General features: G+C 36.4%; 3 protein-coding genes across 5 annotated transcripts; all 3 read left to right on the top strand.

Annotated features, from left to right (window-relative positions):
- The first annotated feature begins 4,498 nt into the window (after positions 1–4,498).
- On the top strand, positions 4,499–7,636 carry LOC112757518 (pentatricopeptide repeat-containing protein At2g02980, chloroplastic). Of its 3 annotated transcripts, none has more exons than XM_025806092.3 (2): positions 4,499–4,911; positions 5,415–7,636. In XM_025806092.3, the coding sequence occupies exon 2, from the start codon at positions 5,446–5,448 to the stop codon at positions 7,258–7,260; it is 1,815 nt and encodes a 604-aa protein (XP_025661877.1). In that variant the 5' UTR covers positions 4,499–4,911; positions 5,415–5,445; the 3' UTR covers positions 7,261–7,636. The 3 variants fall into 3 exon arrangements, with proteins under 3 accessions (XP_025661877.1, XP_025661880.1, XP_072078199.1); XM_025806095.3 differs by having other exon boundaries at positions 4,526–4,911; positions 5,412–7,636; XM_072222098.1 differs by having other exon boundaries at positions 4,526–4,911; positions 5,365–7,636.
- Positions 7,637–9,982: 2,346 nt separating this feature from the next.
- LOC112729827 (putative disease resistance RPP13-like protein 1) lies at positions 9,983–11,217 on the top strand. The gene is made up of 2 exons (XM_025779975.1): positions 9,983–10,292; positions 10,361–11,217. The coding sequence occupies exons 1-2, from the start codon at positions 9,983–9,985 to the stop codon at positions 11,215–11,217; spliced, it is 1,167 nt and encodes a 388-aa protein (XP_025635760.1).
- Positions 11,218–11,310: 93 nt separating this feature from the next.
- Positions 11,311–14,434, top strand: LOC112757511 (putative disease resistance RPP13-like protein 1). The gene is made up of 3 exons (XM_025806085.2): positions 11,311–13,688; positions 13,824–13,937; positions 14,035–14,434. The coding sequence occupies exon 1, from the start codon at positions 11,311–11,313 to the stop codon at positions 13,669–13,671; it is 2,361 nt and encodes a 786-aa protein (XP_025661870.1). The 3' UTR covers positions 13,672–13,688; positions 13,824–13,937; positions 14,035–14,434.
- The last annotated feature ends 2,204 nt before the right edge of the window (positions 14,435–16,638 follow it).

The following is a 16,638-nucleotide window of genomic DNA, read 5'->3' as shown; positions in this document are numbered from 1 at the left end:
CCTGACAACCGAGCCAGCCATTCCGTGAGATCAGAGTCTTCGTGGTATAGGCTAGAACTGATGGCGGCGTTCAAGAGAATCCGGAAGGTCTAACCTTGTCTGTGGTATTCTGAGTAGGATTCAATGATTGAATGACTGTGACGTGCTTCAAACTCCTGAAGGCGGGGCGTTAGTGACAGACGCAAAAGAATCACTGGATTCTATTCCGGCCTGATTGAGAACCGACAGATGGATAGCCGTGCCGTGACAGGGTGCGTTGAACATTTCCACTGAGAGGATGGGAGGTAGCCACTGACAACGGTGAAACCCTTGCATAAGCTTGCCATGGAAAGGAGTAAGAAGGATTGGATGAAGACAGTAGGAAAGCAGAGAGACGGAAGGGACACAACATCTTCATGCGCTTATCTGAAATTCCCACCAATGAATTACATAAGTATCTCTATCTTTATCTTTATGTTTTCTTCGTATATCACCCATATCCATTTGAGTTTGCCTGACTAAGATTTACAAGGTGACCATAGCCTGCTTCATACCAACAATCTCTGTGGGATCGACCCTTACTCGCGTAAGGTTTATTACTTGGACGACCCAGTACACTTGCTGGTTAGTTGTGCGAAGTTGTGTTTATGCCATGGTATTGAACACCAAGTTTTTGGATTCATTACCAAGGATTATTTGAGTTGTGAAAAGTATTGATCACAATTTCGTACACCAACTTGCCTCACTTATTTACACATCTCAAATTGTTCCTCCCACATCTGGTTCCTGTGAGTGATATTCCCCGTCACTCCAAGAGTTGTGGATATGGGATTGCAGAAAATTAGAATTCCAAGTGGAAGGCCAACACAACTCACTGCAGAAACTATGGATACGTAACAGCTGTGATTCAGTTACATCCTTCTCATTGGATGCCTTTCCAAATGTCAAGGAAGTTGATATCAGGGAGTGTGAAAAGATGGAGTCTATTGTGGTGTCTCGTTCTCTTTCATGTCTCCATATTTTGACTATCCAGAGCTGTAGGAGTATGAAATCCATGTCAACGCTATGGATGGCAGCACCTCAGCTAGAACAACTTCAAATACTGTGTTGCCCAGAGATGGATTTGTCTGCTACAGGGGATCCACACCGTAGTAGCCTGAGATTTCTTAACATCAGCTACAGCGAGAAACTAGTGAGTAGTGCAGCATTCATGAATTCCCAATTTCAAGGACTTACTCAACTTTCTATTGGACGTGAATGTGAGAATGTGAAGTGTCTCCCAAAGAAAGGTTGGCTGCCTGCCTCCCTGGAGTCTCTCTTTCTGATGGGGATTGTAAGTGTGGAGACATTGGAATGCAAGGGACTTGCCCACCTCACCTCCCTCCAAGAATTATGTATTTATCATTGTCTCAAGTTGAAGAACATTGAGGGAGAAAAGCTGCCTGCCTCTCTAATCAGACTCTACATCACAGCAACCCCTTTACTGGGTAAACGCTGCGAGATCAAGGATCCACAGGTTTGGCCCAAAATTTCCCACATTGGCGCCATTCAAGTTGATGAAAGGTTTATTTATTAATCCAACATCTTCAACAGGTAACTTAACTGTCTCTCTCTCTCTCTCCCTCAAAATGTTATTAATGTCTTGTATCATTCCTTACCAACACAGTTAACGATTTATACATTCTCATACAGCTTATCCATGGACCCAACAAGATATCTTCTGCAGCTATGGTTTTGCTTTTGATGCTTAATAATGTTCTTGACAAGATTTAAGGTCCCTGCTGCCAAAATAGAAACTTCCACACAGGATGGAGTACTCATCCGTGATTGCTTTCAAATAAGTGGTCAACAAACCTGATGTCAAAATTGGTATGCACAACTGAAATGGATGGTTGCACTAATTTTCTTTTTTTAAGTTTAAATTTCATTTCATGGAAATTTATATATTCCCTAATAAGGAGTATATACTTTATAATGTTCCAATAAATAACTCAAAAAATATGATAATTTGTGGGGTGAGAACAGGTGAGAGTGAAACTTTCTTCCAGAAAGCAATTCAGCAACAAGGGAGAGCAGCAATCATGGACACAATGCAAGAGATTCAAGAGAGGCATGACAATTTGAAATTATCAAATGATTTCATTTTTAACTAAGAACAAGTAACAAGTTGACAACTTAGTATAAACATATCAGTATAACAAATTAAAGATAAAAAACATGATCTTGTGCGTAAAAATGTAAGATTTTTATGATAAATATTCATCTTTATGTTCATAGTGTTTCTGTTAATAGTGCAGAAGATATGCATGCTGCTATAGTAGGACTAAGTAATTAGATATTTCCATGTAAATTATAGATGAAGATCGGAGTCATTTCGGAGGTTAATAAAACAAAATGATGATACTAATCTGCATTAAATTGTGTTTCAGCTTTGCATAATTTGACCTCATCATCTGAATTAGAGAAAGATGATGGCATTTATTCATTGTAATTTTGCTAGTCCAGTGAATCGACAGTAATAATATGTACATGAAATTCAACACTAGGCCAAATCTTAACAATATTTATACTCTGCATATAAAGTATGAGTCACTAATTTTTCATTCTTCATTACTTTTTACATTATTGTTATTCTTCTTTTTTTTAAATGTCTTATATCCTTCATTCTTTGCTGACACAGTTAACACTTTTACCTTCTCATACAGCTTTTCCATGGAAGCCAACAAGAGATAACTTCTGCAGCTACAATTTTGCTTCTGATGCATGAAGAATATTCCATCGTTGTAATACTCAGTGGGTAATTCTGAGAAACAAGACAAGGACAATGAGGTTCTTGAAGAAGATCATGGTCCCTGCCAAAAATAGAAAACTTCCAAAGAAAATTGAATTCTCACCTTGATTGCTTTCATATAAGTGGTGGTTAAGAAACCTGATGGCAAAAGTGGTATGGATGGCTGAACTAACTCTTTCTTTTTTCTTTTTAAAAAAAATCATTTCATGAGAATTTAAAAATTCTCTAAGAAGGAATATATACTTTAACTGTTCAAATAACTTTGATTACTAAAAAAATATGATAATTTGTATGTGGTGGGAACAGGAGAGAGTGAAACTTTCTTGCAGAAAGCAATTCAACAACAATCCATGATATTCAAGAGAGGCATGACAGTTATTGATATAGAGAGGAGCCTCAATGAGCATGTGTTCTTGGATATAGAGAGCAGCTCCTTGTTATTGGAGTTTAATTCATCATTAGTCACTCTAATACCATGACATTATTTTTCCTCCCTACATAGTCCTTTTTGGAAGATTAATGTTGGAGGAATGAGATTAATTTGTTTTGCACCCTTAAGTCTTTATGGTCTAAGATTTTTTTTTTCTCTCTCTCTTTTATTGTGCATTTGATTAAGAATTGCATGTTTCGTTAGAAAAATAACAAAAATTAGTCAAAAGTGCAGCAGCAACTATGTTTATCCCACAAATGATAAGTGAAGATTTAAATATTAACAGTAAGATCTTTGAGAATCAATAAAAGTTTCCACTTCAAATCATCAAATATGAGAGGCAATGAAAAATAGGAAGACATGGGAAGGCAGCACTCTGTATCGTCAAGAGTTATATACTTAGATTCCTCTCCAAAGAACGTCAGAGACTTAGAAGTGCATCAACAAACTCCTTATCATTCAAAACAACAACATCCCATGCTCTTCTTTTTTTTTTCTTTTTTTCTTTTTTTTTTCTTTTGTTAATTTGCTGCTATAAAACACACAAAAGGAAGAGATAAAAAATCAAAAATGGAAAGGAATTTTAATTAGTCCACTGATTTCTGTTTAAACATGATTTGTTATCAAAAAGGTCAAATGAGTTATAAGCTAAGGGTGTAAGTGTAACTCAGTAAGTTTCCAACTGCCAAAAGTGACATGCAACTTTGTCCAATGACTAAAGTCCAATTGAACTGTGTGATGACTTTGGATTCAAGTCCAATATTGTGAATTACTTTGCCGGTGATGACATCAAAGGAAGCCAATTCACTGCTGCTGTTTCTGATAAAAGATATTACATCACATTCGTTGCCCATTCCCATTGGATAACAAAGATCTGTAACGGGTCCAAGTCCAACTGTGAAAAGCTTTACTCAAGATTCTTTCACACCAACTTTGCTCAAAATGGATATTTCAATGTGACTATTCTCACGAGGAAATAAGAGTAACAGATTCGTTGAACACTACCAAAGTTCTAGTAAGACGAGCATCATCTATTTGCAGTCAAACAATTGATGTGGTTCGAAACGTTTTAGTGACAAATTCGCTACCCCAGTAGCATACTCCATTCAAGTACACTACAGAAATTTTATCTATATTTTCTTTTTTAGTCATTACAAAATCAAGTTTCTTTCAATAATTACTTTTTAGACTATAAATTTGTCAGATTGTTAAAACAGGCTCTTCTAAAATTTTTTTTATCATAAATATAATATACACATTGAATCACTTAATAGTCATCATAACCAACTAAGTTACATAGGTAGTTGTTTGATTGGGGACTGATTAGGTATTTTTAAATTGTGGCAGAATACTTTATCCTTCAAATAAATAGTGGGATTGAATACTATAGTGGTCGGCGCTGCTCCAGCGTCATCGAAACGCCTCTGTTCCGCCCTTGTTCGCCGCGCTTCCGCGTGTTTCCCTTCTGTTTGCCTCGGTTCCGTCGTGTGTTCGAGCTTCCGTTCAGCCGCCGTTCCGCGGCCCTTGTCTTCCAGTCTCTGTTCAGCCTCTGTTCCGTCGCATGTTCAAGCCTCCATTCAGCCGCCGTTCCGCCGCTGTTCAGCCTCTCATCAGCCGCTGTGCAGCCCTCCGTTCAGCCATCTCCGTCGAGTTTTAAAGCTCCAGCTCCCTCTCCCTCCTCTGTTGATTTTCAGAACATGTGAAAACTAAGGTGATTTCTTTTCCTTCTTTCTTCTATTAATTGTTCAGTTATTGTTTTAGTTGGTTGTTGTTTTAATTAGTAAGTTGCTGTTCCAGTTTTCGCTGTTCCAGCCCTTGTGATTTTCTGTTCTTGAATGTGTTAAGTTGATGATTTGCTAAATTGTTGGGCTGGTGTTTTTTTAATTTGCTAAATTGTTACGTTGCTGCGATTTAATTTGCTGGATTTTTAATTCAGGTCTTGTTCTTGTCTATTTGCTAAATTGTTGTTGTTGTGTACCTATTATTGTCCTTGAGATTATTGGGTTGCTTTGTTCTTCTGAGATTATTAATTTGCTAAATTGTTGTTGTTGTGATCCTTGAGATTGAGATTGTCCTTGTTTTTTGTTATTGAGTTGATGGATTTTTTATTCGGGTCTTGTTCTTGTTAATTTGTTAAATTGTTGTTATGATCCTTGCAATTGAGATTGTCCTTGATTCACTCGCAAACACTGAAACACTTCAATGCAAAAGCAGCAGCAGAATTGGAAGATTCACAATAACAGAAATGGCATCTTCATTATCCATTCTTGGACTCCCACCACAATTTCCCTCGTACACAGACACACCAACAACAACTGCACTTCTGCCATTACGATACCTCCTTTCGCTCATACCCAAATGCTCCTCTCTCAGGGAACTGAAGCAGATACAAGGCTACACCATCAAGACCAATCTCCAAAGTGACCTCACTGTCATCACCAAAATCATCAATTCATGCACTGCCAGACCTACACCAGCTTCATTGGACCATGCACACCACCTGTTCGACCAAATTCCCCTACCAGATATTCTCCTTTTCAACACCATTGCACGTGGGTTCGTGCACTCTGATGACCCGTTTAGAGCAATTCTGATGTTTTCCCAAGTGTTTTGCTCCGGAATCCTTCCTGATGGTTACACATTTTCCTCGCTCTTCAAGGCTTGTGCAAAGGTTAAGGCTTTGCAGGAAGGTAAGCAATTGCATTGCCTTGCTATGAAGATTGGGGTAAGTGAGAACACTTACGTGTGTCCAACATTGATAAATATGTACACTGTGTGTAATGAGGTTGACACTGCTAGGAGAGTATTTGATAAGATTGACGAACCATGTGTGGTAGCATATAATGCTATCATTACTAGTTATGCTAGGAATAGTAGGCCCAATGAGGCGTTGGCTCTGTTCAGGGAACTGCAGGGGAGTGGACTTAAGCCAAATGATGTCACCATGCTTCTCGTGCTATCATGTTGCACTTTGGTTGGATCATTGGACTTGGGGAAGTGGATACATGAGTACGTCAAGAAGCACGGTTTTAATCGCAATGTAAAGGTGAACACAGCACTTATTGATATGTATGCCAAGTGTGGGAGCTTGGATGATGCAGTTTCGGTGTTTAGGCAAATGCGCAGGGGGGACACGCAGGCTTGGTCAGCGATGATTGTCGCGTATGCAACGCACGGACATGGTTCCCGTGCTGTATCAATGTTGGAAGAAATGAAGAAGGAGAAAGTGCAGCCTGATGAGATAACTTTTGTAGCGGTATTGTCTGCCTGCAGTCACAATGGATTGGTAGAGGAAGGTTACCACTGTTTCCATAGTATGACTAATGAGTATGGGATTGTTCCTCATATCAAGCATTATGGTTGTATGGTAGATTTGCTTGGCCGAGCCGGACGCCTAGATGAAGCCTATAAATTCATAGACGAACTCCCAATCAAGCCCACACCGATTCTCTGGAGGACATTGCTATCTGCTTGTAGCAGCCATGGCAATGTTGAAATGGGAAAGCAAGTAACTGAGAGAATCTTTGAGCTGGATGATTCACATGGTGGGGACTACGTTGTTCTGTCAAACTTGTGTGCAAGATATGGAAAATGGGAAGATGTGAATTTCTTAAGGAAAAAGATGGTAGACAAAGGAGCAGTGAAGATTCCTGGTTGTAGCTCTATAGAAGTCAACAATATTGTGCATGAATTCTTCTCTGGGGATGGTGTTCATTCAACTTCGAATGCATTGCACCATGCACTTGACGAATTGGTAAAGGAATTGAAGCTGGCTGGGTATGTACCTGACACCTCTCTAGTTTTTCATGCAGACATGGATGATGAAGAGAAAGAAATTATTCTCAGATATCACAGTGAGAAACTAGCTATTACTTTCGGGCTTCTGAATACGCCTCCTGGAACAACTATTCGTGTCATGAAGAACCTTCGGGTCTGTGGGGATTGCCACAATGCTGCTAAATTTATATCATTCATATTTGGTAGGCAAATCATACTTAGAGACGTGCAGCGATTTCATCATTTCAAAGATGGGGAATGTTCCTGTGGGGATTACTGGTAATGGATTTTATTGATTCTTCTGCAATATTGAAATGATAGGTTGATTCATGACCAAAGAATTTAGTGCTATTATTTGTGCTTGGAATACCAACTCTATGCAGCCGAAAAGAAGAGATTTGTTACTTTAACACTGGGAGAGGAATAGGAATTGGAATACTATCATCATCTTGGGCAAATTTAGGTAATTAATCAACAGAGTTGTACACACGGATGTTATAAATCACGTAATATAAGGATACTTTGGATAGTTTAGAACCTCGGATTCATTCTAATGTAATATAACTTATTGTTAGTATATTTTGACACTCGTGTTTATGTAAATGATGATTTTTGTATTTCAGCTTATGATGATATGATAGTTTTCGTGGAATTAGCAATTTGAATTAGTGGAAACTAACATGACTAATTTTTAGTTGCGCAAAACGTTAATTTAGTCATGATTCTGAAAATCGAACCGGATCAACTGGTTCAACCGGGTTAGCCAGGAATTGGTAGCCGGTCCGGTTTAGATAAAAAACTGCCTGACGAAAAACCAGTGTGCGAACCGGCGGTTAACTGGTGAACCTGCTTCGGCCATCAACGCTTCCTCTGCCGTGAGTCTGGGTTTAGGGTTTCAGCTTCGGCCCAGGTCTTTCATCAACGCTTGCTTCGTCTCTCTGCCCAGGTGAGTTTCAGCTTCGGCCCTGTTATTCCTCTTTCAATTTCATTGCTGTAATAGTACATCTTGAATTTGTTGTTGAAAGTTGAGTTTGTTGCTGAAATTATGATTTAGCTAATGTTAATTTGCTGTAAATCATATATATATAGCCTTTTTTGTATAACTGATGAACCGGTAATATGCTTACAAAAGATATATATATATATATATAACCTCTGACTTAGGTAGAAGACTCAAGGCTTGTAATAATTTTCCAAATACTAAATCAAACTTCAGATTCATTTTTCATTGCTTTCTATTCTTCTCTTCCTCTGCCATTCTGTAAGATTTCTTCAAAGCAGCAATAGCCAGCATTTTCTGCCATTCTGTCTAAGATTGAGAATAAAATAACCTCAAATAATTGTCTTCTGAAATCACTGAAAAGGAAACATAATGTTATTTATTTATTTATTTATTTTTGGTGGTGTGCTAGCATTCAGCATGATCAGTGATCACCTCAGAAGACGATCATAAAGTTCATCAAAGTCAACTTCATGTAAAAAAAGAGTAAAGTTAATTTTTATGAAAAAGAAATAAAAATCTAACAAAATGAAAGGAGAAAATTATCTTACTTATAAGCTATCAAACATTAACTGTCCAAACTAATACTCATTATCCACCTATAGTTATTGTATGGTTAAGGTGAGAAGAATTTTTAAATAAATAGATAATCTCATTAGATAACAAATAGCATCGAAAAAGAGAAAAGTCAGAGAAAAATATAAAAAAAAATTTGAGGTATTTTTCTATATATTTAGTGGGAAGTGTTCTCCTTTTATAAAAAGAGAAAAATTATAATTCTTAAAAAAGTTATTCAATTCTTATCATATTTTATAAAAATTTCTAATTTTTCAACTCTATAATTTAGTTGCATCATTTGACTGGTACTTAACCCTTGGATCACCACACAAACCAAACGCTTTCCATAGCTTGTGCCTCAGAAAACCCCAAGAGTACTTTGCAAACTGCCAACCCTTTCATTCATCACCTTTCTTTCTTTCTTTCTTTGTTCTGATCTGCTTCAGTTGAGATTCAACTATGGCTGCAAATAGAAACGAGCGAGATAAATATGTAGTTGTTGTAAAACATGACAAACTAATAGTAGTACAATATATATGTTTAGCCAAAATGATAATGCTATTTACATGTATATTTAAAAGTCATTTTCGTCCTGTCCCTTATAATAAATAATAATACAGTCGAATCATTGATATATTCTTCTAAATCTGTAGGAAAAAAAAATGAGAGAGTCCCCACCTTATAGAAATTTCTTTCCAATAACTATAATTATATCATCTGTTGATGACCATTGACTAGCGATAAAGTGGAACTACAGCTAATTTTTAGTTTACTAATTGCTAATGCACTACAGAGTATGTCCATTAGTAACAATAAAATAAACAATAAAATCCTTGAGAATAAATAAAAGTGAAAGTTTCTACCATAAACCATCAAAATAAGAGAAGCAATAAGAAAAGAAGAAGACGACATGTGAAGGCAGCGCTAATTAAGTAGTGAAGCACAAAAACATGTATTAACAAAGTTGTTATTTTAAAACATGCATGATATATCGGTAAAAAAAAAAAACCATGTATATTCATGGAAAAAAAAAGAAAATGAATAATTGAATATGGATATTTTTGTTACAATTTATTGTTTCAGGTAAATTATTTTTCTTTATAATAAATCAATAAACAAAATTTGTGGAAACGAAACAAATTATATGTTAAAATATGATAATTGGGAAATGAGAATAAAATATGAAAAGGTGAGAATTTTCAACATCAACTTTTTGGTGTACCTAAAAGTAGCATTATTCCGCCAAAATGGTTTTGTATGAAGACCAAGTGACCAAGTCAGTTTCACTCACCACACACAAAGCAAACACTTCCCTTGGCTTCTGTTTGAGAAAACCCAGAGACTACATTCTAAACTGCAAACCCTTCTTCCCTCATCCATCACCTTTCTTTGTCTCTTTCTTTCTTTGTCGTGATCTCATCCGCTGCACTTGAGACTCAATATAGTCATGGCTGCAAAACTCTATGGTGGAGCTTACCTCTCTCCCTTTGTTGACGCTGTTTTGGACAACCTGTCTTCAATACTTGAAGATGACTCTGTCCTCAATGGAAACGACTCTGCCCTGGAATTGCTTGAAAGGTTGCAGAATTGTCTCTGTGATGTTGGACCTGTTCTTGATCATGCTGAGCTGAAGCAGTTCACTGACAAGAAAGTGAAGAAGTGGCTTGCTGATCTTCAAGATGCTCTCTATATGGCTGATGACTTGCTCGACGAACTCTCCACTAAAGCAGCTATTGCAGCCACTCGAAGGGATCCAGGTAACTCTTCTTCCTGGTCTCGTCTTGTTGATTCGTATATTGAAGATAATGGCGCATGGAAAAAGTAGCTGGCAAACTAGAGTCCGTTGTAAGACGCAAACGTTATCTTGGTCTGGAGAAGAGTGCCAAGGTGGACATGTCATGGAGAATTCCATCCACATCTCTCGTTGAACCATCGGAGATATGTGGCAGGAAAGAAGACAAGGAGGCCATACTGAAACTGTTGTTGGATGATGATGATGCTGCTGATGGTGATTTATCTGTCATTCCCATTGTGGGCATGGGCGGAATAGGAAAGACTACCTTGGCCCAGATGGTTTACTACGATGATAAAGTGAAGGAGAATTTTGATTTTCGAGGTTTGGTTTGCGTGTCAGCAGAGTTTGATGTTGTCAAGGTCACCAAGACTATAATCGAGGCAATAACTTCGAATTCTTGTAACTTGACAGATTTGAATTTACTTCAGCTTGATTTAAAGGAAAAGTTGTCTAGGCAAAAGTTCTTTATTGTCCTGGACGATGTCTGGAATGAAAATTATGAGGATTGGACTAAGCTTCTAAAACCTTTTCAAAAAGGGGTTAAGGGAAGTAAAATTCTCATAACTACTAGAAGTAAAAAGGTAGCTTATATGGTGCAAACTGTTTTGCCTCATGAACTAACTCCATTGTCCAATGAAGATTGTTGGTTGGTGTTCTCAAAACATGCACGTCTTTCAACTGTTTCTGTGGAGAATCCAACCCTGGAAAGGATCGGCAGAGATATGGTAAAGAGATGTGATGGATTGCCCTTGGCAGCTCAAGCCCTTGGAGGCTTATTGCGTGGAAATTCTGATGTCAAGTATTGGAATCAGTTAATGAAGAGTGAGATCTGGGAACTATCTGATGTTGAAATAAATGTTGTTCCAGCATTAAGAATAAGTTATTAGTTTCTTCCTTCACATCTGAAGCAGTGCTTTGTTTATTGTTCCTTGTATCCCAAGGACTATGAATTTAGCAAAAATGAATTGATCTTGTTATGGATGGCAGAGAATTTTTTGCAACCAATAGGAGAAAAGACTATGGAAGAAGTTGGTGATGAATATTTTGATGAATTAATTGCGAGATCATTTTTGCAACCTCATAGTACCGAGGAAAATAAATTTGTGATGCATGATCTTGTTCATGATTTAGCAATGCTCATTGCCAGAGAATTCTATTTCCGAGCTGAAAAGTTTCAGAATACAATTGAGGTTGATAAAATTCGTCACTTGTCACATAATGCCAAAGGCGATTATCCAATGTCAAAAATTTTGAAAATTTGTGATAGAATAAAGCATACAAGGACATTTCTTGAAATCAATTTAGAGTCACATATCCCATTTAATATGGAAAATGCACCTTGTATCTTGTTGTCACAGTTGAAGTACATGAGAGCTTTGTCGTTCAAATGCTTTCCTCTTGAATCATTGCCTGATTCGCTGATTCATTTGCGTTATTTGAATCTCTCTGAGACCTACATTGTGACGTTGCCTGAGTCCTTGGGTAATCTGTACAATTTGCAAATCTTGAAGCTAACTCTATGTTGCAATCTGAAAATGCTTCCGGTTAGCATGCAAGATCTTGTAAATTTGCGCTATCTTGATATTTGGGGGACTATGTTACATGAGATGCCGAAAGGTATGAGCAAATTGGAAAGTTTGCATTTTTTAAGCCACTATGTTGTTGGTAAGGATGAAGAGAACAAGATCAAAGAATTGGGAGCACTGACAAATCTAGAGCAATCAATTTCCATTACCAAATTGGAGAATGTGGTGAATAGTAGTGAAGCTTTGGAGGCAAGAATGTTTGATAAGGACGGCATTGATTCTTTGTGGTTGAGTTGGTCTTGGTATGAAGGTGAGAATATGGTTGATTTCGAAATTGAAAGAGATATACTGGACAAGTTACAACCTTCCATTGGTTTGAAAGAACTAGCAATCGACGGTTACAGGGGTACAACATTTCCAGATTGGTTGGGGCATTCTTCTTATCACAACATCACCGAAGTTACTCTGGATGGTTGTAGCAACTGTTGTAGGCTTCCTTCACTTGGACAATTGGCCTCTTTGAAGCACCTTACAATTTCAAAGTTTGTAAATCTGGGGATTGTGGGTGCTGAGTTTTACTTCTGCCAGAACGATGAATCTTGTTTGGAGACACCATTTCCAATGCTAGAAACACTTGAATTTTCGTCAATGCCTTGGTGGGAGGAGTGGCATTCATCGGAGTTCAGTGCATTTCCCCGACTTAGGGTGCTTACCATAAATTGGTGTCCGATGTTGAAAGGAGATTTGCCGAATCATCTACCATCTTTGCAATCACTTGAGATCCAGAATTGCGAGCTGCTCAATTATTGTGTTCCGAGAACTCCTGGGATGACCTCTTTAAGCATACAAGGCAGCAATGAAGTGAGAATTGGGGAGCTACCTCCTTTACTGGGTAATCTATCAATTGAAAGAAGTGATCATCTAGTGCAGTCCGTGGTAGAGGCTACTACCCTCACGCAACTAACTTGCTTGACGTCTTTACGCATCTCAGGTTGTTCCTCTCAAATATGGTTTCCAGTGAGTGCTATTCCCCCATCACTACAAAAGCTGACGATTGAGGATTGCAGAGAATTAGAATTCCAAATGGATGGCCAACACCACTCACTTCAGCAACTATTAATAGAAAAAAGCTGTTCTTCACTTACATCCTTCTCGTTGTTGGATTCTTTTCCAAACCTCGTGCGTGTTGAAATCAAGTACTGTGGAAAGATGGAATCTGTTGCGGTATCACGCTCTCTTCCACGTCTCCGTTCTTTAGAGATCGACGATTGTTGGAGCTTGAAATCCGTGTCGACGCTATGGATGGCAGCACCTCAGCTAGAACAACTCTCGTTACTGAAATGCCCAGAGATCGATTTGTCTCCCACAGGGGATCCACACCGTAGTCTGAGATCTCTTACCATCAGCTACTACCAGAAACAGGTCATCTCTGCAGCATTCATGAATTTGCAATTTCATGGGTTAACTCATCTTCGCATTGAAGGTGGATACCGGGAGAGTGAAAGTGTGAAGTGTTTCCCAAAGGAAGGTTGGTTGCCTGCCTCACTTGAGTCTCTCGGACTGGTTGGCATGAAAAGTGTGGAGACGTTGGAATGCAAGGGACTTGCCCACCTCACCTCCCTCCAACGATTAAGAATTGATGGATGTGCCAAGTTGGAGAATATCGAGGGAGAAAAGCTGCCCGCCTCTCTAATACGACTCACCATCGTTCGAAGCCCTTTGTTGAGTAAACGGTGTGAGATGAAGGACCCACAGCTTTGGCCCAAAATTTCCCACATCCCCGGCATTCAAGTTGATGATAGATGGATTTGGTAATCCAACAACTTCAACAGGTAACTCTTTCTCTCTCTCTCACCACATTATTCGTATTCTCTAAATATATTTATGTTTTGCACCATCATTTATACTCCGCATATAATAAAGGGAGTCACGAGTTTTCATTCTTCATTCCCTTCTTTCTCATGCAGATTATCCATGGACCCAACAACAACTTCTCCACCTATGCTTTTGCTTTCGCTGCATCAACAATACTCAATCATTGCAATACACAGGCCTGATTGCTGAGAAATAAAACAAGAATAGTAAGAATTTTATATACTTTATAAATTTCAATAACGTGGATTACTTAAAACATATGATATCTTATATGTGGTGGAAACGTCTGAAACTTTCTTGCAGAAACCAATTCAGCAACAATTATGGACACAGTTGAGCAAGTGACCAATGCATTGGAAAATTTAATTCCTTAGCTTCTCTATGTTTTTTGGAACCTATACCCATACCCTTCTGAAGACTGAGATTTTTAGTTTGCTTCTACTTCCTAGAAACCTCATGGTCAGATGAAATTTGATTTAGATGTGTCATATGCTACTATATTGGTGAATTACCTTGGCGTTTATTAGTGGAGCAGTGTGATTAATTGTTTTGCACCATTAAGCCTTTGTGATTTAAGATTTTTTCTTCTTCTATTTTTTGTGTATTGCCTCTAATTAAGAACATTACTTTTCTCATATTCTTTTATTAGTATTTCATGAAACTAAAAGTCTTCTCTTGACAATGTCAATTTGAAATTATCAAATGATGTCACTTTATCTCAGAACAACTAGCAATTAATAACTTATTCTAAACATATCAGTATAAAAAATTAAAGAGCAAAAACATTATCTTAGCTTTTTGTGTAAAAATATAACATTTTTATGACAAAATTTTCATCCATTCTAATTCTTAGTGTTTCTGTTAATTATGCAGAAGATACCTATGCTGCGATAGTAAGATTAACTAATTAGAAATTTTCATGTGTAATTTTTATTTTTCTTCTCACTCTCATGATATTTATTTTTATTTAGGTTATTTTATAGTGTTTATATTTGCTTACTCTTTACTTTTATATAAGATACTATATATCTTTATTACTATTATTCCTCTTTAATAGGTATAAACATAATTCATCCTCTTCTTTTATACTCACGCCTTCCTATGTTTATTATATAGGATTATAACATACGATTCTTTTTCATTTTCTTTCTCACTCTTTATGGCATTTATTTTTCTTTAGGTTACTCTATACTTTTCATATTCTCTATATTATATGGCTTCAATGTTAATGTTATTTTCTTTAATAGGTATAAATTGAGTAATAAAACATAATTCATCCTCTTCTTTCATACCCACTCTTTTGTTTACTATATAAATCAACATTCACTTCACACATCTCCACTCAATAATACAAGCTATAAGTTTCAGCCATTTACTGATTTCTATTTACAATGTTGTTACTAATTTTGTGGTAATATTGTCACCTTCCACATTCATAACTATTATTCAGATTCTTGTTATGCAGAGACATGCATTACAAAAAACAGTAATATTAAAAGAACATGGACAGTGGCGGAGCTAGTTCAGACAAGGGGTGGTCACGGCCCCCCCCCCCAAATTTTTATTAAAAAAATTAGTAATACTTTTTCAAAAAATAAAAAATAGTTCAGTTGGCTCAAATATTTTATTATGACTTAAAATACTAAAGTTCAATCTTCATTTCTTGTTTTTATTGCACAATAGTTTTAGTTTTAAACATTCAAAACATATCGAATTTGGACTGAATTGAGTGTATTCGTATTTCGCAGTTCTCTATTCAATAAGCAACACTTCTTTTACCTTTGAGTTCAAATATAAAAAATTAGGTATTTTTTATTTATGTAATTTAATATTATTTTATATTTTACTATTTATTTAATTTAATTTTTTATATGATAAAAAATATTAGAATATTCAATAAGTATTGATATTATTGTATTTGTATAAATTGATAAAAAATTTAATAAATATTATAAATTTTAATATTTGTCCTTCTAATTTTTTTTATATATTTTATTGGATATATATTCAAATTTTTATATAAAATAATTATAAAAAATCAAAGAGTTGATGATGTATTTTTTTAAAAGGAAGGCTAATATTCAAGAAGGAAAACATATAACTTTTACAATATCAACATCTATAGATAGTTCTTTTACTTCAATGAATCACGAAGAAAGTAAGATACAACCTTCAAAAGTTTAAAGAGTTACATCTGATGAGTTTGACCTTAATTCTTTGGAACGATACTCTGAAAAACGGCTTCAAATTTGGGAATATCACCCAAATTAGAGAGATGAGGTTAGATGAGCTTATCTTAAACGGGATCTATATTAAAAGTATCTTGACAATTATCTTCTATCTGACCCCCCCAAAATTTCATTTCAAGCTCCGCCATTGAACATGTACATGATTTATATACAGATATATAGATTTGAGATAAAATACAAACCAAAATTTGAGGTGCATAAGCTGAGAAGAGTCCATAAAATTGATCCATGTAAGGATACTTTGCACATATCTAGAAAGGAAAAACAAGAAATGAAACTTATTATGTCCATGAATAATTAAGTTACCAAGAACATCAATTTCTTTTATTTTTTAGAGTTTCTGTACCATAGGCTGAGTGAATCCAAGCTCAAAACGGTTCCGAGGGTCAGCAATTGATGGCTGCAAAGATAATATTGCTTGTGACATTTGGGATTCACCTGAAATTTTGCAATCATCTGGAGAAAATTTTTTCATTGGTTAGCTAAAGATAATCTACAATAACATAGGACATTTTTATCTGGTAATATAATTTCATTCAATCAACAATTTCACTGTGGCTTCAGCATATATAACTTTAGCATCACAAGGAGTTGTTGTTTCTAGTTTATAATCTATCACTTGTGGTAGAATAATGCATAATAATCTCAATTTTAAGTC

Source organism: Arachis hypogaea, chromosome 2 (genome assembly GCF_003086295.3).
Source record: "Arachis hypogaea cultivar Tifrunner chromosome 2, arahy.Tifrunner.gnm2.J5K5, whole genome shotgun sequence".
Taxonomy (NCBI): Eukaryota; Viridiplantae; Streptophyta; class Magnoliopsida; order Fabales; family Fabaceae; genus Arachis; species Arachis hypogaea.
Note: the sequence above shows the minus strand (reverse complement) of the source record. Positions and strands in the feature narration are given on the sequence as shown.

Bases quoted from the DNA above. Each gene is read 5' to 3' on its own strand.
- LOC112757518 (XM_025806092.3), top strand. From the start codon at position 5,446: ATGGCATCTTCATTATCCATTCTTGGACTCCCACCACAATTTCCCTCG.
- LOC112729827 (XM_025779975.1), top strand. From the start codon at position 9,983: ATGGCTGCAAAACTCTATGGTGGAGCTTACCTCTCTCCCTTTGTTGAC. The intron at 10,293-10,360 runs GTAACTCTTCTT...TGGAAAAAGTAG, and splicing joins AGCCACTCGAAGGGATCCAG to CTGGCAAACTAGAGTCCGTT.
- LOC112757511 (XM_025806085.2), top strand. From the start codon at position 11,311: ATGGCAGAGAATTTTTTGCAACCAATAGGAGAAAAGACTATGGAAGAA.